The 18,183-nt window shown below is 38.8% G+C and overlaps 1 protein-coding gene across 6 annotated transcripts in view; it reads left to right on the top strand.

The window, feature by feature from the left end:
- Positions 1 to 18,183, top strand: part of PTPRZ1 (protein tyrosine phosphatase receptor type Z1) — a 178,006-nt gene that overhangs the window by 147,337 nt on the left and 12,486 nt on the right. For 4 of the 6 annotated variants that reach the window (XM_067042270.1, XM_059073955.2, XM_067042272.1 and 1 more), the window contains 9 exons: positions 2,828 to 2,919; positions 5,952 to 6,037; positions 8,929 to 8,949; positions 9,119 to 9,215; positions 11,416 to 11,498; positions 12,825 to 12,959; positions 13,741 to 13,875; positions 15,138 to 15,301; positions 16,905 to 17,040. In XM_067042270.1, the coding sequence (XP_066898371.1) occupies positions 2,828 to 2,919; positions 5,952 to 6,037; positions 8,929 to 8,949; positions 9,119 to 9,215; positions 11,416 to 11,498; positions 12,825 to 12,959; positions 13,741 to 13,875; positions 15,138 to 15,301; positions 16,905 to 17,040 (949 nt within the window). The remainder of the gene's footprint in view (positions 1 to 2,827; positions 2,920 to 5,951; positions 6,038 to 8,928; positions 8,950 to 9,118; positions 9,216 to 11,415; positions 11,499 to 12,824; positions 12,960 to 13,740; positions 13,876 to 15,137; positions 15,302 to 16,904; positions 17,041 to 18,183) is intronic. The other 2 variants (XM_059073956.2, XM_067042271.1) reach the window with 1 other exon arrangement.

Raw genomic sequence — 18,183 nt, 5'->3', positions numbered from 1 at the left:
CTTCAGGTGAGTGTGAATGGAGATTTGCGTTGGGTACAGTAGAAACAGAAACTGGAGTGCAAGAGTCTGCTTAGGAAATGAGAGGCTGTTTCACAGAGAAGAAACCACTGAGTTGTCTTTAAAAACGAAGTGTTTGCATGGCACATTAGTGACTGAGGCATTTTAGTCAGAAGAACCATGTTTAAAGCAGGGAGGAGAAATACTGAGTTAGAGCAGGAAAAGACATGTTCAGTGATCTACAGCATGTTTGTGTTATTGGATGTAAACTTCAAGGAGAAAAGTCAAAAAAGGTTTGGACCACAGATAGGTAGGGTTTAGGTATTAAAAGATTTGGGGTACTATAATCTAAAAATCTGGAAGGCACAGAACTAGAGCCAATATGTCAAAGTAACAGGGAGATAGATTTGGGGCTCGATACAAAAAAAAATATCAACAGGAGGCATAACATTGGAACAGGAGGGTCTCCTCTTTGGGTACCATTTGGAGATACTTACAAGGGAATGAGTTTTGAGTTAGTACAAGAAATGTCTAGTAACTAAAGATGGTTCATAAAGAAGTAAGCTTCTTGTCACTGAAGGTATTCAAACTCAGTCTCTTTAATATGTCAGAGATGCTAGGGAAGGGACTCTTGTATCAGCTGTGATATTGCACTAGGTCCCTTAAGGTATTTTACAACTTTAAGATTCATTGAGAAATAAATAGAAACCCTTGCAACCGGCTTGTGTAACCATATTTTAGAGGAATCAAGGAGGTTTTAATTCAGTGATCTTAAAAGCAGGTGTATCAAATCCAGTGTTTTCGTATCAGTGTGTCAGAAAATACTACATCTGTGGCTACACAGGTAAGCCACACTTTCCCTGTAGTTCTTGCTCCAGTCCGGGGTCAGTTCTGCTCAAATGTGGACTTTCAGTAGGATAGTTTCTTTATCATGAGACCTGTGACCCTCCTCTTTCCCACTTCTCATTAGCCTGCCATGCTCTTTTCCTCTTTCCCGGATATGAACCTCGCTCAGGGGCCCTTTGACCCCACATCGCAGTTGATTCTACATCCACTCGTCTTCCTCCTACATCACCTCTTCTCTGTTGAAGACATTCGTGTTCTGTCACTTATCTGTGCTCTCACAGGCTTGATTATTAAAGGTTATAACATCACAGCAGAGGGCTAATTTTTTGCTATGCATATCGTTGCCTTTGAATTTTTTTTTTTTTTGGCTTGTGACATTGTATAATTTTGTACTATTCATAATTATAGCAGTGAATTCATTGAGCAAATATTTCAGGGCACCTACAACGTGCCAGACGTGATTCTTAGCACTGAGGACTAACAGTGCCTTAAGACCAAGTACCTTGCCCTTTGGGGGCTTACATTCTGGCGAGGGAAAACCAACTAAAATTATGAAACCTGAATAAACAAATATATAAATAAAGTATTTCAGATCGTGATAAGTGCCACAAAGCAAACAAAACGGGGAAGAATAGTGACATGGCTGGCAGGGCTGGTACTTTTAGCTCAGGTGGTCAGAGGAGGACTCTCAGGGGATGTGGCATTTTAGCCAATGCATAAATGATGGGAAAGGCAAGTGGCCTGAGGGAACATCAAGAACCAGGGCCCTGAGATGATCCTGGCGGGTTTCTTAGAGGGGGAAAGGAAGGACCAGTGGGCTAGAGCCTAGTGGGTGCAGGCAGGAGTTGTAGGAGGCGAAACCGCTGGGGTACGAGGGGACCAGGTGGCCGAGGGTCTTAGAGCCCTTGCTGAAATAATGGAATATCATTCTAATTGCAGTGGGAAGCCACTGAAGAATTCTATGCAGGAAAATGATTATTGAAAAAAATATCACACATTGAAGTGTGTCATGTAAGAACAAATGTTATGTTAAAGCTCATTAGGATAAATATCCTGTTGCTTCTATCTTTTAAATGGAAAATGAGATTGGCATTTTCACTCAAACATCTTTCCGTTTAAACTTAACCCCTCATGAGTAATGCTTCAAATAAATTAAATGACCCACATCAAAGAGTGTCATTAGCAGTATTAATTTTAAAAATTTTTAAATTAAGGATAGTTTGCATTCGTTTACAGCAACAGTTGGTTCTTTGCTCTTCTCAGTTGTTTGTAGTGAGAGATGTTACTCTTATTATCTGAATGAAAATAGATTCAGGTGACATTTTAGGTCATAGTTGTCGTCGATTCCAAATATATTCATTCTCAAAACTCTCATCAAGGCTAGCATCTGTTGGAGAGCCAATCACCCCTGTTTTTGGTTATATGCTCACTATTTCCTCACTTCGTTTTGTTATTACTGCATTATCATACTTATAAAGCTGCCTTCTTTTTTCATCAAAGCGTTACCACAGTAGAATTTCATTTCTACATGGTCACAGCTTGCTGCCTTTTGCTAGCAGCTGAATATCCTCAGAACGGCATGGCCACTTAAAAATTGAGTGAAAATAGCTTTGGACAGGCTTTCTTTTCCTCTCTGGTCCTGTCCAAGATGGCAAGACATCCTGGTATATGGCAACAGTGGAAGAGTATGTAGGGCATGGAGGTGTCCTACTCCTTGTCACCAACTGCCAAGTTCAAGTGTCATCTCTGCTTATACCATGTCTGATATCTGCTCAGTCTTCTTCATCTGGCACAGGTAAAGCTGAGATAAATTTGGAGGCTATAAAATTCTCTAATAACTGTGTTTTGTAAAAGTAGGTGATAAGTAGATGATTTCCACGTATGTTTTAATTCTGGAGATTTGTGTCATAATCTTTAAGCATCTCGGAAGTTGTCTTGCTGACCATGCCAGCTAGTACTATAAATTGCTTTCTTTTCTTTCCAGGAAATGTTTCCAGACTGCACACTTTTACTTAGAGGACAGTACATCCCCTCGAGTAATATCCACACCTCCAACACCTATCTTTCCAATTTCAGGTAATAGCTTCAAGTGTGACCCTGAGTAGCTGGTAGATGTTAAATGAAAAGCGTGATGTTGGAAGGTTTTTCCTTATTGGAGTACTTTGCAAATGGCTATCATGTAGATTAGTAAATGTTTGTGTTGCCCAAAATATTATGTATCAGGCATTCGGGTTTATAACTTGTTCTTGTTAATTTTGAACATTCTTGGGACTTCCCTGGTGGCGCAGTGGTTAAGAATCCGCCTGCCAATGCAGGGGACATGGGTTTGAGCCCTGGTCCAGGAAGATCCCACATGCCACAGAGCAACTAAGCCCGTGCGCCACAACTGCTGAGCCTGCGCTCTAGAGCCCGTGAGCCACAACTACCGAGCCCGCGCGCCTAGAGCCCGTGCTCTGCAACAAAAGAAGCCACCGCAATGAAAAGCCCGTGCACCGCAATGAAGAGTAGCCCCCGCTCGCCGCAACTAGAGAAAGCCCATGCACAGCAACGAAGACCCAACGCAACCAATAAATAAATTAGTTAATTAATTTTTTAAAGTAATTAATTAAAAAAATGTTTTGAATAGTCTTTACCATACAGGTGATGTGGCAAAATAATTTATAGTTGTTCAGATGTTATAAGAACATAATGCAAGTAAAAGGAGGAGATGTTAAAGAACATAAATATTTATAGCAATAAAAGAACATAAATATTTATAGCAATAAAATATCAGTAAGGAATAATGCTGACTTTCAGTCATTTGCATTCCTTTAATGGAAACCTAAACAACAAAAGTCAGACTAAATCATTGCAGTAAGGATGGACAGGACAAAAACCACAAAAATAAGGATAAAGTTTAGTTCGCTTCTGATTAACTGAGTGTATGTGAGAAAAGGTTTCTTAACTACATTATGGGAAAAAAAAATTTTTTAAATGGTGAGGGTAGAAGAAACACATGAGCACAAAGAATGTGTGGTTGCCGGAAATACTTTAAGTAAAAATGTCAGTTGTATCCCTGGGAAAACATCAACTGTTTTATCAGAACTTACCTAGTTAACAATATTCAAGAATTAACCAGGGTCATTTTAAGACCCTTACTGACCCTAGAGTTCACACTGTAACTAAGGTCACAAACACTTACTGAATTAACATTTTATAACATTTCAGAATGAAGAGTGGTAACAATAAAAAAAGTTTTCTAGAAATGTGCGAATTAAGGAAGCAGAACTGGAGGACAGAGGACGAAACAAGGAACACGGAGAGTCACCAAACCAGGGAAAGCAAATGGAAACATTCCACTCTACATCTTTGTACAGAAGCCTCTTTTTAAATTGTCTGAGATGCCATATGTTATTGCTTGAGGCTCAAATTCTACATGAAGTTATCTTGTGAAGTCTCACGATTTAAAAAACAAAAATAAAGAAGAGAAGCATTTTCCTTGTAATTTGCAACAGGCATAGGAATAAGAAGTGTTTTGCTCTTTTACCTTTTTTATCAACTCTGTCAACTGTCTTTAACCACCACTGTTTTGTTTTTCTAGTTTATATTAAAATTCTTTCTATTTCTTTTAGTACAGCACAGTTTCTCATTAACATATTTAGAATTTTGAGACCAATTGCTCTTGGTTATCTGTTGTGTTTAGTTCCCTTCACTTTCAAACATACCTGTTGTGCATATCCTGTCAGCGTGGGTATGCAAATTAACTATACCATTATCCGAAGTCCAACACAGTTTATTATTAACAATAAATAAAATAATCCAAAATCAGGTTGTCCAGGAAATCCAGAATCCCCTGTTCTACTTCTTAGAAGAATGGTAATCAAGGGCATCTCCTCCTTTTACTTGCAGACCAATTCGTAAAAGAATTACCAAAAGACATGATGGCAAATGAGAAGTGGTCAGTTTGCTTGTGGAAAGAGGTTAGCTGTGCAGGATAATATCCGTGGTTTTGACAAAGCTTTACTAGGAGAACTAATGATTTCGATGTGACAACTTATTTCTGTTTTCTTGTCTAATTATAAAAGCTACTTCTAGGCAAGATCCTTCTGTAGGTGTGAAGGTGGAATTACACCTTTGTCTAGGGTTTCTTAAGGTGAACTCGCTAATTCAATTTTAGTATTCAGGTATACTCATCTAAAAGAGAACAGATGGATTCTAATTTTTTTTTTAAATCAACAAATTCTTGGTAACTGAAGCTTAAAAATATTAAATGACCTAGATGCTGAACATCTGTTGATGTAAATAACTGGTTCTAGTGAAATGTGTTTGATGCTTCCTTGTCAGAGGAAGGAAATTGTGAAATTGCACACTGTGAACTAGTAATATGTTTAATCTAAGAAAGTCTTTCCAGGAAAAAAACAGAAAAAAACAGAATCAGGTAAAATAATTTGGCCCCTTCACAATTAATTAACAGATCCAATGACTTTGTTTACATAGCATATTTTCAAGTTAGAATTCTTGAAATTTTACAGATTAAAAGTCCCAAAGGTTTTTGACATTATCCTTAATGAATAGTCTGCATATAAATGTTTTCTATTATTTATAGAAAGAAGGAAAAAAATGTTTTCAAATGTAAACATCTGACTATTTAACGGAGAGGCATTAAACTACAATTTTATAGAACTGAAATTGCACTATATATTATGTTTAGTCCAGGGTAAAATTGAAAATATATTATTTCTGCATTTTTTCCCCAGAATTTGCAGGCAACTCCCACTCATGTTAAAGAAAGTTATCCCTAAAGAGATGCAGTCCGTTGATAAGAAGTGAGGCTGTGGTATTATTTATAACTTAACATTGAAAATTAAGTTTCTTTGTAGAGTATGAAAGGAAAAGAGATTCCTGATCAAATCAGAATTCTAAAATGCAGGTTATGATTGAAAGTAAATGTAGAGAAAATTGGTAATTGCTGCTGATGTTTCTTTGAACATAGATTCAGTTGGGATTATAGTAATAAGTGAACTTTGAAGTTGTTTTAGAAGAAGGCTCTTTATAAATCTCTATAAATGAGAGGCACATTTATTTCTGTTGAATTATCCTTTCCAACCTGATTTTTTTTATTCACTTAGATGATGTTGGAGCTATTCCAGTAAAGCACTTTCCAAAGCATGTTGCAGACTTACATGCAAGTAGTGGGTTTACTGAAGAATTTGAGGTATGATTTTAATATGTCTATTTTAAATAATATGGAAAATTGTACATTTTTAAAATTCAGCAATAGGCTATTTCTTGACCTTGAAACCATTTTCACTTCTAGCAAGATTATTAGTTCCATAATCAATTATGTATTTAGGATATGTGTTATGGTTACCATACAATTTAGAAAATTGGTTTTCCATTTTAAAATTCAATTTGTAAAAGTGGAAAAAACAAAAACATTGTTCATTCTCTCCCATAAAATCAGAGCTCTAGTATTCTTTTTTAAATCTGAATTAGTAACACTGATTCCTTTTAATTTCCTAAATTATATAAGTTATAGTAAACTAGTAAATTTCATAATTTTCAGCCAAAGTACATAAAAGCTCTTAATTGTAAGGATTACAACAGTGTAAATGCAGAAGCACTTATTATACAAGGCATAATAAATATTATACAAGGTAAAACCCCATCTTCTCAAGAAAATATGCATTTCTAAAAAACATATGAACTTCACAATCCGTGAAAATTTTTCTAGTATTATTCTGTAAAACACTCTTAGATGGTAGGGGCAGAGAAATTTACTGCAAATTTATCATGGCCCACTGAACTGTCAGTTAAGGAGCTTTTTCAAAATAGGGTGCCATAAACCAACAGTTAACCATAATAACCACAAAACATAAAGTTACTCTTATTGAGCACTCCCTAATATGCTGATCATTGTACTAGATGCTTCTACATTCAACCTTCACCCAACTCTGGAAGTTATTTGTTTTTATTTCTATTCATATTGCTGATGAAATCACCTGCCACAGAAGTTAATTAACAACTAATAAATAGCAGGGTTGGGATTCAAACTTAACACTCATGTCCTTTCCATTCTAGAAATCGAGAGATCCCCACCCCCTCCCCAGCCTCTCCCCTTTAGGAAGCATCACATTGCTTTTTTGCCTCCTTACCTCAGCCCCAAGTGCTCAACTGACCTCCCTCTTTGAAGCTCTTTGAGGTCTGATCCTGATCAGAGGATACACCACCGTCCCTGATATACGCAGAAACTGCTCCCCACGAAATCAGATCGACAAGAACGTATTTACGGAGGGCAAATGCCAGAGATTAGAAAGCTTTAAGAAACCAAAGGAAAGAGAAATGAAATATATGTTTTCACTAAATTAAAAACAGTAGAAATCAGCTAATTTAATCTTAAAAGATGTCTAAGTCATAGCTACATTGAATAAGAAAGCAGTGTGAAGTGACTACTAAGTAAAGTGGAATAATATGAAGAATTATATTTTTAAAACATCAAATTATTTTTTCCTACCATAATAGAGGTTACTGGGTGGTGCAGTATTAACTTGTAGAAACTATCAGGCATCCATTAAACAAAATCATAGTTGCAAAAGGGAGAATATGCTAAGGATGTGTCTAATCTTCCGGATGTTAAAAGCCATAAGGAGAGGCTGCCCTGGTGGCGCAGTGGTTAAGAATCCGCCTGCCAACGCAGGGTACACGGGTTCAAGCCCTGGTCCAGGAAGATCCCACATGCTGTGGAGCAGCTAAGCCCGTGCGCCACAGCTACTGAGCCTGCGCTCTAGAACCCGCGAGCCGCAACTACTGAAGTCTGCGTGCCTAGAGCCCGTGCTCTGCCACAAGAGAAGCCACTGCAATGAGAAGCCCACACCCCCCGACGAAGAGTAGGCCCCGCTCGCGGCAACTAGAGAAGGCCCGCGTGCAGCAACGAAGACCCAACGCAGCCAAAAATAAATAAATTAAATAAATTTTAAAAAGGAAAAAAAAAGCCATAAGGAAAAATAGACAGCTTATTGTAAAAGTTGCTGATAAGCATATATACAAAGGCAGATGCACAGTTTTCACTACTATAAAATCATTTTGAATATTATTAAGCAGTTCATAATAACCTCACATTTTTACTCAAAAAGTATTTTCTTAATTCCATTGTTTTTAACTCAGTCTGATTGAAGAAAACTTTTCATTAATTTACTAATTAGCTTAATAACTAATAATGCTACACCTTTTCAGTGGTTCATATATTAAATCGTTTTTAAATCTAGAGTCAGAATGACTTCCTCCCGAAGAGGCCTTAAAAGCTTGTTTAGTGAAAGGCTGAGCCATTTTGCTGATGAATCAGATTTATATTTGTTATATTTTCTCAAAAATTATAAAGCTTTCATGTTATTATCTTAATATGTACTAAATAATTGTAAATTCCTAACTAATATATTTAGATAGAAGACATCCCTGGGAAGGATTTTAATTCATTTTAAAAGAGAAATGGCAGAAATAATTTTTCTCTACCCATTGAAGTTTTATTTTAATTAAAAAGACGTCTACTAATTAAATATGTAGAAAGTAATACTATCTAAATTTTGTTTCAAACGGCATAGTATATATGATTTTTTAAAAATTTCAGGAGATTTCTAATGTTTTAACAGCTCTACAGACCACTTAATAGGAAACTGTTTACTCTTTAAAATTACTCAAAATAAACAAACAAAATAAAATGTACTACAAATTCAGTTTTAAATAGTTCTCTCATGATCAAATACAATTATATTTGAATATTAGTAAATCTGACTAGTATGTTGAAATGTGTCATCGAGTATGTGGTTTTTCTCATCAGCATTTTTTAAATTCATCATATTATTATACCACTGTCCCCTTTTAAAAGTGTTATTTTTTTCCTTTTACATAATGTTAAGGTTCCAAACTGTTAGAAGTTTTGATTTGCATGCAACTGTTTGAAACATTCTGTTTTGTTAGAATTTGACAAATGTATTTATTGCATGATCATGGTTTTCCATTGTAAACCTAATATGAACACTTTCTTTTCTCATTTGTCGTGTGCTGTGGAATTTGATTTCTTTACTTTTTTGGCATTCATTTCCTCATTAGACACTGAAAGAGTTTTACCAGGTAAGGCATTATTTCACTGCATTTTCTTTTAGCCAAGAAATAGTTGTAACATATAAAAAAAAAATTTTTGGATAGATTGTTTTGTTTGTTTTGTCTTCCGTAGTATATTTTAAGGCACTTGGTTTGAAAGGATGTGTGTTAAAACGTTATGCGTACAATTTCTTTACAGGAGGTGCAGAGCTGTACTGTTGATTTAGGTATCACAGCAGACAGCTCCAATCACCCTGACAATAAGCACAAGAACCGATACATAAATATTGTTGCCTGTAAGTATATCCTTCACTCAACTCTGACGTGTTATCATTGTCGTTGTGGTGCTTTTAGTTCAGTGTCCTGAAGTCCTCTGACATCAGACCTCGGTGTAGCTGTTTCAGGACCTTTATATCAGGGGATGAGACTTGCGTTAGATAATACAGTGTTTTACCACTCCAGTTTAAATACATTCTGAAATTAATGACATCCGTTTCTTTTGAACAAAATTAACTCATATTTTAATCCAGTCCTTTCTTCAGACGCCATGGCCTGTAAATCTGTTCTTATGGTTTTCTGTCATTACTTATATTCCATAGTCCTGTTTTCACTTGAGATCCCCCTAGTTCATGTGAATTTACTAATGAAATGGGATCTTCTTTAGACTCTATTTTTTCCTTCTACCCTTTTCCCTCCTCTCTTTGCCATTCTCCCCTGGGGTCTGATAAAGGATTAATTGGATTCATTCTTTTTATTTCTTCTCTCCCTTTACTACCTTAGCTGACTTCTCTTTTACTCCTCCATGAGCAGCTTTCTGGCTCTTTTCTTTAGGACAAGTTTACCTATTTTTTTTGTATGAAATTAGCATGTTTCTTCCGTCTTCTTGCAGCACCTCTTATTTACATCTGTTCCCTTTTATTTTCCTTTATAGGCCCCTCCATTTCTTGAAATCCATCTTCATTCTTCCCCAAAACTTCAACTTATATCCTTTCTTATATATTCAGTGGGCCTTCCTAGATTCATGTGAACATGGTATTACCAGCTTGGTTCTTTAAATTCTGGTTCCATTCTAGTTTCTGGAGTGGGAATTTTTACGATCACAGTTCTAAGTAGTTTGCATGGATGCTGTCTTTTTTTCCCACAAGGTTTACACCAGTCTTTCCATTTTGATAGAATGTTCTGCTTCATGTTTGTCTTTCTCAACAGAAGCAGCTATCCTGCTGCACATAAAAACTCAGTTGCTTCTTGGACAGGGTGAAGTGGTTGTTAGACCATTCTCTCTACAAGCTAAATAGAAAATACCCACCAGCTAATTAAGAAGCAGATAGAGATTAACATTTGTTGAACACCTACTATGTGCCTGGCACTGTGAATTCGTCATTTCATTCCAGCCCTGAAATAACCTGTCGAGATAGAGGTAATAACAGTCCTACTTTGAGAGGAAGAAAAGCAACCTGGAAAACTTACCCAGGGATACCCTTCTGAAACTCTAAAAACCAAAATGCAAAAGTAGCCTGGCATCCAAACCCATCTTTCCATGGCCACACGTCTATTTCTGCCTACATTTCCTGCATCTTTGTGAGCTGCTAATGTCACCAAAGTATTACTATCCCAGAATGTCTCTTTAACTTGTCATAGTTTGGTCTGTATTCATTTCTTCATCCTTGAAAAAAAATATAGTCTGTCCAGTGAAATCACCAAGTGTCCTTCTAGTGACACTTTCCTTTCTTATTATGCAGTTCCTCCAAATATAGTTTCTCTGTAGAACTGAATTTAATCCCAAATGCCTCATTTCAACACATTTAATTATGACTGTGCACCATGTATAAGTTACCACGGTTTTCATCCCCTCTTCACTGACAGTACAGGATCCGTGTCCTCCGTTCTTGGGCAGTCGTTGCCCTGCCTCCCTTTGCAACAGTTCCTCTCTGAGGTCTTCCCTTGAAAGACCTGTTTGCTGTAACCATTCACGGAAACCTTCTAGACCCCTTCTGCTTCCTTCTCTACTTCTTCTTCCGCCATCAGCCTCCTGTTCAGAGCATGCGTGCTGCCATCCTTCCTGAGCTTTCTGACACCCCCGTCACTCCTCTCCCCTTCACTGGCTCTGCAGAGTTCACAGCCCCGGTATCCACCTTTAGAAACTCATCTAAGATGCCAACTTCAGGATTCAACCTCTATCAAAAGGTTTATTTTCATCCCAAACCAATACAGTTTCTGTCTTCGTGTCCCGTTAGAACTCTGCACGTCTCTCTTGACACCGGAACCTTCCTCTCTGTGTATATGTCCATTCTCACCTTCCACACTGGGAACCTTGAAAGAGGATTTTGTTGTATTTATCTTTATTTTTGTCATCTCTGTATCCTCCAAAAGCTGGCTAAAGTAAATGATGTTTGCACTGATTTTAATTGTATTTGTAAATTATTATGTAAATGTAAATGAACTTTATGCTGAAAAGCAGTTCATGCTATAGTAAAATATTTTCTTTTTTTATTACAGATGATCATAGTAGGGTTAAGCTCGCACAACTTGCTGAAAAGGATGGCAAACTGACTGATTACATCAATGCCAATTATGTTGATGTAAGCATGTTTCAACTGAAATTTTATGAAAATTGTGTTAAACTATGAATTTATTATACCATGGTATTGTACACAGAATAGTAATAAGTATTAAATGAAAGATAATAAATACAAATTAGTAGTAAGAGATCCCGTAGCTAAAGGTTTTCAGATTGAATGGCATTCAAGCTATTGTACTTGGTTTACCTCCTGGGTGAGAGAGGGAATTCAGGCTGAGAAATTACATTCAAGGTAGGATGTATATATTCTGATAGTTTTATAGCTCCTTAAATAAGGGGTAGGATCAGTGCTTATTTGGAATGTCCCGTAGCTCCTAGCACATTACTATGTAGATAGCAGCTGATAGATAAATTTTGACTGAAAAATTCTCAGGGTAGTACTGGCTAAAAGGCAAACACATGATTTCTAAACCAGTTACCAGCCTTTATGATCTTGGGCCATTCTCAGGATACCCAGCTTTGTGAAACTTGCTGGAGATCTCTCCAGGGACTGTAGACCACTGACTAACTTACTGGCTTTTTTCCTGTGGTCAGTTGAATGCCAATGGAACTCAGTTATTTTCCTGACACTAACCTTGCAGTCTAGCTGCCTTCAGATTTATGCTGTTTGGAACAGTTAATTCAAAGAAGTGAGTACCAAATATAAGTATACAGTAGGTTTGTTGTAGGCAATCACTTCCGGCTTCCATAGCAGGAAGTGTGTATGTCAGATTGAATATGAGCTTTGGAGTTAGAACTGGTTTTGAATCCTAGCTCTGCCATTGGCTAACTGTGAAAGCTTGGAACGCCACTTAACTCCTCTGATCTTCAGTTTTCTATCTCCACATCAGGGATGATGCTTCCATTTTGCATATAAATTAAGGATTAGGGCTAATGTTTGTAAACTATCTTGGCCAACGGTGGGTACTAAGTGAAGGATAGCTATTAATGATTAGCATTGCTCAGTGCCACCAAGGAGAGGGTAAGGAGAAAACACCAAAAGTTTCCTGACTATTATAGACAACTGAGCCCTAATGCCTCAAACATATTTCAAAGCAGCACAATTAAGCACCAGATGTTAAGCATAGTAAACAGACTTGGATTAAATGCACTTAGACTAGAGGGGCAGAGAATAGTGGTTGTGTCAGTGCAAAAAGAACTTTTTTTTTTAAATTATAACTAAAGAAGAGTTGCTGTCTTTGCTAGTACTAGTAAGTTTCTCTAGCTTTGAAAGGTTTTGTTTTTATGATTTTCTTTTATAGCAAAAATCTCCTGATCTTAGAAACTGAACAGATAAAAATGGCATACAAATTTGTTAGTAAGAAACATTTGTCATTTGTTTCTTCAGGGCTACAACAGACCAAAAGCTTACATTGCTGCCCAAGGCCCACTGAAATCTACAGCTGAAGATTTCTGGAGAATGATATGGGAGCATAATGTGGAAGTTATTGTCATGATAACAAACCTTGTGGAGAAAGGAAGGGTAGGAAGGTCATCTATTATGCCATTCCCGAGATAGTGATTAGAAATGCTTTAAGTTGCTTTTGATGGAGTCAGCATTAGGAAGCAGCAAAAGTCAGGGAAGCTAATCAGGATTGCTTTCAAGTAAGTATGACAGCTTAAGGGAAACGGTTAAAGGTCAAAAAGTTGCACTGTAACTCAAGCTACCCGCTATTTAAATGCATTCTTCATTCTGTAAGAAAAAAGCAAATGAGGTTCATTGAAAAGTGATGCAGAATGAAGTAGATTTTAATTCATGGGAGCTGGATTCTAGGCTTTTTTTTTTTTTTTTTTTTTTTTTTTTGTGGTACGCGGGCCTCTCACTGTTGTGGCCTCTCCCATTGCGGAGCACAGGCTCCGGATGCACAGGCTCAGCGGCCATGGCTCACGGGCCCAGCCTCTCCGCGACATGTGGGATCTTCCCGGACCGGGGCACGAACCCGTGTCCCCTGCATCGGCAGGCGGATTCTCAACCACTGCGCCACCAGGGAAGCCCTAGTCCTGGCTTTATAGCGACTCAGTACATCTGGCCTCACTTTCCTCATCTGAAAGGGGGGCGTTTGAATCCGATCATCTCAAGTCTCTTTCAGCCCTGTAATTCTCTCTCTGCTCTCCTCTACAACAAACCTGCAATCACTTAGAACGGAAAGAACATGTTTAGAAGAATGAGGGAGTCACGGTATCAGATCTTTACTGACTTCAGGGATGATTGACACTGAGCATTTGAAATATATGAAAAGAGCATCTTGACTTCTCTTTTGCAGAGAAAATGTGACCAGTACTGGCCTGCTGATGGCAATGAAGAGTACGGGAACTTTCTGGTCACTCCGAAGAGTGTTCAAGTGCTTGCATATTACACTGTGAGGACTTTTACTCTAAGAAACACAAAGATCAAAAAGGTGAGTCCACAAATGATGGCTATCATCGATTGAGTAATACACCTCGATCCTTTTTTAAGAAAACAGGCGGGGCTTCCCTGGTGGTGTAGTGGTTGAGAATCCGCCTGCCAATGCAGGGGACACGGGTTCGTGCCCTCATCTGGGAAGATCCCACATGCCGCGGAGCGGCTGGGCCCGAGAGCCATGGCCACTGAGCCTGCGCGTCCGGAGCCTGTGCTCTGCAACGGGAGAGGCCACAACAGTGAGAGGCCCGCCTAGCACCAAAAAAAAAAAAAAAAAAAAAAAAAAAAAAAGAAAACAGGCGGTATACCCGAAACAGGGTAAAAATACAAATAATTAAAGGCATTAAGAGTTCTTATCACAGCTACACCTCAATCCCAAAAGTTTCTTCCAAGTCTCTTAGTGCCAGATGTGGCTTTAGCACCATATTGATCATGGTGCCAATGGTTGCAGTGATGCAGGAACAAAAGTCCCCGCACATAACTGCACATCCAACTGAAAATGGTGGAGACTGAAAAAGGGGAGGAAAAGAAAAAGAGCAAGTTATAAGTCAGAGTTCCTTAGAAGAACATATATTTGTATGTAGATATATATGTATGTGTGTGTGTGTATATATATATATATATATATATTTAAAGAGAGAGAAAGGGTGTTTTAAGAATTGACTCCAGGGCTTCCCTGGTGGCGCAGTGGTTGAGAATCCGCCTGCCAATGCAGGGGACACAGGTTCGTGCCCCGGTCCGGGAAGATCCCACGTGCCGCGGAGCGGCTGGGCCCGTGAGCCATGGCCACTGAGCCTGCGCGTCCGGAGCCTGTGCTCCACAACGGGAGAGTGAGAGGCCCGCGTACCAAAAAAAAAAAAAAGAATTGACTCCAGACTGGAAATTCAGGCAAGATTTCTACGTTGCAGTCTTTAGGAGAATACCGTCTTCTCCAGGAAACTTCAGTCTTTGCTCTTAAGGCCTTCAACTGACATTATGCAGCATAATCCACCTTACTGGAAGTCTTACTGATTTAAATGTCAATCACATCTAAAAAATACCTTGAGAGTAACATCTGGTGTGACAGGTGTTTGACCAACCTACTGGCCACCATAGCCTAGCCAAGCGGACACATAAAATTTAACCATCATAAATGACAGGGTACTTTTTTAGCTTCGTTATGAACCACCAACATCAAGCCATGAATCCTGAGTTGTTGTTTAAGGACCCCGTGTGTGCGTGTTCCTATAATTAGCTGATTAGCTGTCTGGTCTCTTCCAGGGTTCCCAGAAAGGAAGACCCAGTGGGCGCGTGGTCACCCAGTACCACTACACTCAGTGGCCTGACATGGGAGTGCCAGAGTACTCGCTGCCCGTACTGACCTTTGTGAGAAAGGCATCCCATGCCAAGCGCCACTCAGTAGGGCCTGTTGTTGTTCACTGCAGGTGAGTCTCAGCGCCAGGTTTCCAAACCCATAGAATTGCTCATGCTAACCAAAAGGGAATCAGTGGAACAAAGGCTTTGCCAAAGTGGGAATGATTTCACAAACTGAGGCGCATGAAACGTTGGTTACTGGGAAGTGAGTATGCCAGACTCAGAATTGGATTGCTGAATATTTCAAAGCACCAGGTATTCCTATGATGTATAATATTCTGTTTGATTGGTTAATTGGATTTCAGTTTACTAACTGTGCGAAGCAGGCAGGACAACGTTTTGTCATTAAACAAGCACTTATTACAACATAATGTCGTGGGATAAAAAATGCTTAAGACACAACCCCTGTTCCTAGGAGTTAATAGTCTATTGTAGACTTGATATGCCAGGTTTACATTAGAAAAACAAAAGTGCACAAAGTATGGGGAATTTAGCAAAATATTTTAAGTGGTTTTTAAACAGTTTTGGGGTCAAAATCCCGTTCTCATTTTCCTAAGTTCTGTCTAATATATCCTATTGAACGTGTAATCAGTTCATCGTTGCCCAGGTACTTTAATTTCCAAGACTGTGTGAGTGAATAGAAATAATGATATTTCAGAGAAAGAGAAAAGTGTGTTTAGATGCTTTAATATTTTTCTGTTAAAACAAAAATAGCAGTTACTGTTTTCTGCGTGCTGACTTCTGTGCCAAGCTTTAGGACCACAAAAGTCAAATTCATTTCTACATGGAGTATTTTTGTCAAAGCAGCGTCTGTGTTTTTACAGAAACAACTGTTTTCCTTTGATATGCAGAGTATCTCACACATTCTAATTACCGATCTCAGGAGTTATCCTCAAAGTTTGAGAGACCTATCTTGAGTTTTTTATCTGTGAGCCTGACGATAAGCTGAGGGAAACAGGAAGATGCAGGAAAAATAGCTGTGAAGGTCAGGGATTGTTTCCTAGAGAATGGAAAAGGCCCAGAGCCTTGTGCAGAGCGGGTGCTAATTCTTCACTCTAGTACTTCCTACTCGTCAGAGCATTTGAAAAGAATCCCTGTCTCTGAATTCTGTCCCTCCAGTAGAGGCTTTGAAGAAGTTGTTAGATAATGGCCCTTTAGAAATGACTGAAGTTATTCTTTATTCCTCACCATCTCACTGAAATGATATTTCCAGCTGAAAGCCTTCGCACACTCTTTTTTTCCATTAATGTGGAAACCTTTACAAACATGTTTACCTGACAATACAGACCCAGAGACCTTGTCTTTTCAGAGTCTGGTGAGGCTGATGCTTTCATTCTTCTCAAATTAAATGTCTATTTTTTATACTCTGATACATAATATTTCCACTGTATAATGTATAACGAGTAATAACTGTAATTGAAAATAAAAAATCTCCAACAGGAATAATCTGATTGCTTTGGAGTTTGACCTGTAAGCAAGAAAGAAAAAAGAAAACTTTGTTTGTTATTTGAAGCATTATGCTTAACTCCTAAGCTGCTTGCTGTTTTACTGAATTACTTACTAAGTGGCTCATTTGCTTGAGAAGGATATTAATTTACAAGACAGCCGGGGGTGACCAGTCCTCAAATGTATTTTATGTTGACATTGAAGTCTCTTTCTTTGTGTGCTCTTCAGTGCTGGCGTTGGAAGAACAGGCACATATATCGTGCTAGACAGTATGCTGCAGCAAATTCAACATGAAGGAACCGTCAACATATTCGGCTTTTTAAAACACATTCGTTCACAAAGAAATTACCTGGTGCAAACCGAGGTATGATAAAAAGGATAATTTCCTTTATCTAAGGGTTGGAAGTGTCCCTAAAATGCTGGCTAGACCAGAGTTTGTATTACCAGGTGCGTTAGTCCCATGGGGCTCCCTGTAATAAAGTGCTACAAACCGGGTGGCTTAAAACAACAGAAACGTGTTGTCCCCTACTTCTGGAGGATAGAAGTCCAAAATCAAGAGGTAGGCAGGGCCATGCTCCCTCTGAATCCTCTAGGGAAGGATCCTTCCCTGTCTCTTCAAGCTTCTGATAGCCTCATATTTCCCTGGATTTGGCACCCTAACTGCCTTCTTCTTCACACGGCTGTCTTCCCTCTGTGTCCATGTCTGTGTCCAAATTTCCCTCTTCTTATAAGGACACCAGTCCCCACCTTATCTTAACTAACTACATCTGCATCGACTCTATTTACAAATAAGGTCACATTCTGAGGTACTGGAAGGTTAGGGTTTCAGCATATCTTCTGCGGGGGTGGGAGGTGTGCACAATTCAAACTGTAACACCAGGTACTTGCACATAAGTCATGGATGGACCGGCTAAATTTTGTCTATTTTATAACCAAATGGGGAATATCTTTAAAATGACACTGGTGGGCTTCCCTGGTGGCAGAGTGGTTAAGAATCCGCCTGCCAATGTAGGGGACACGGGCTCGAGCCCCGGTCCGGGAAGATCCCACATGCCGCGGAGCAGCTGGGCCCGTGAGCCACAACTACTGAGCCTGCGCGTCTGGAGCCTGTGCTCCGCAACAAGAGAGGCCGCGATAGTGAGAGGCCCGCGCACCGCGATGAAGAGTGGTCCCCGCTTGCCACAACTAGAGAGAGCCCTCGCACAGAAACGAAGACCCAACACACCCAAAAATAAATATAAAAATAAATAAATTAATTTAAAATGACACTGGTCACAGGCAAGATTCACAAGAAGAGTAAGTGGATCAGTCAACCCTCATCTCCTCTTGCAGAATCCTCAAGCTTTTCCTGCATGTAATGAATGAATGGATTTTTTCTCATATTTAAATAGTATGAATTATGCTCAAATTATTCCTTTTTTTTTTTTTTTCTTTGCGGTACGCGGGCCTCTCACTGTTGTGGCCTCTCCCGTTGCGGAGCACAGGCTCCGGACGCGCAGGCTCAGCG

Source organism: Kogia breviceps, chromosome 9, assembly GCF_026419965.1.
Source record: "Kogia breviceps isolate mKogBre1 chromosome 9, mKogBre1 haplotype 1, whole genome shotgun sequence".
NCBI classification, from domain to species: Eukaryota; Metazoa; Chordata; class Mammalia; order Artiodactyla; family Physeteridae; genus Kogia; species Kogia breviceps.
Note: the sequence above shows the minus strand (reverse complement) of the source record. Positions and strands in the feature narration are given on the sequence as shown.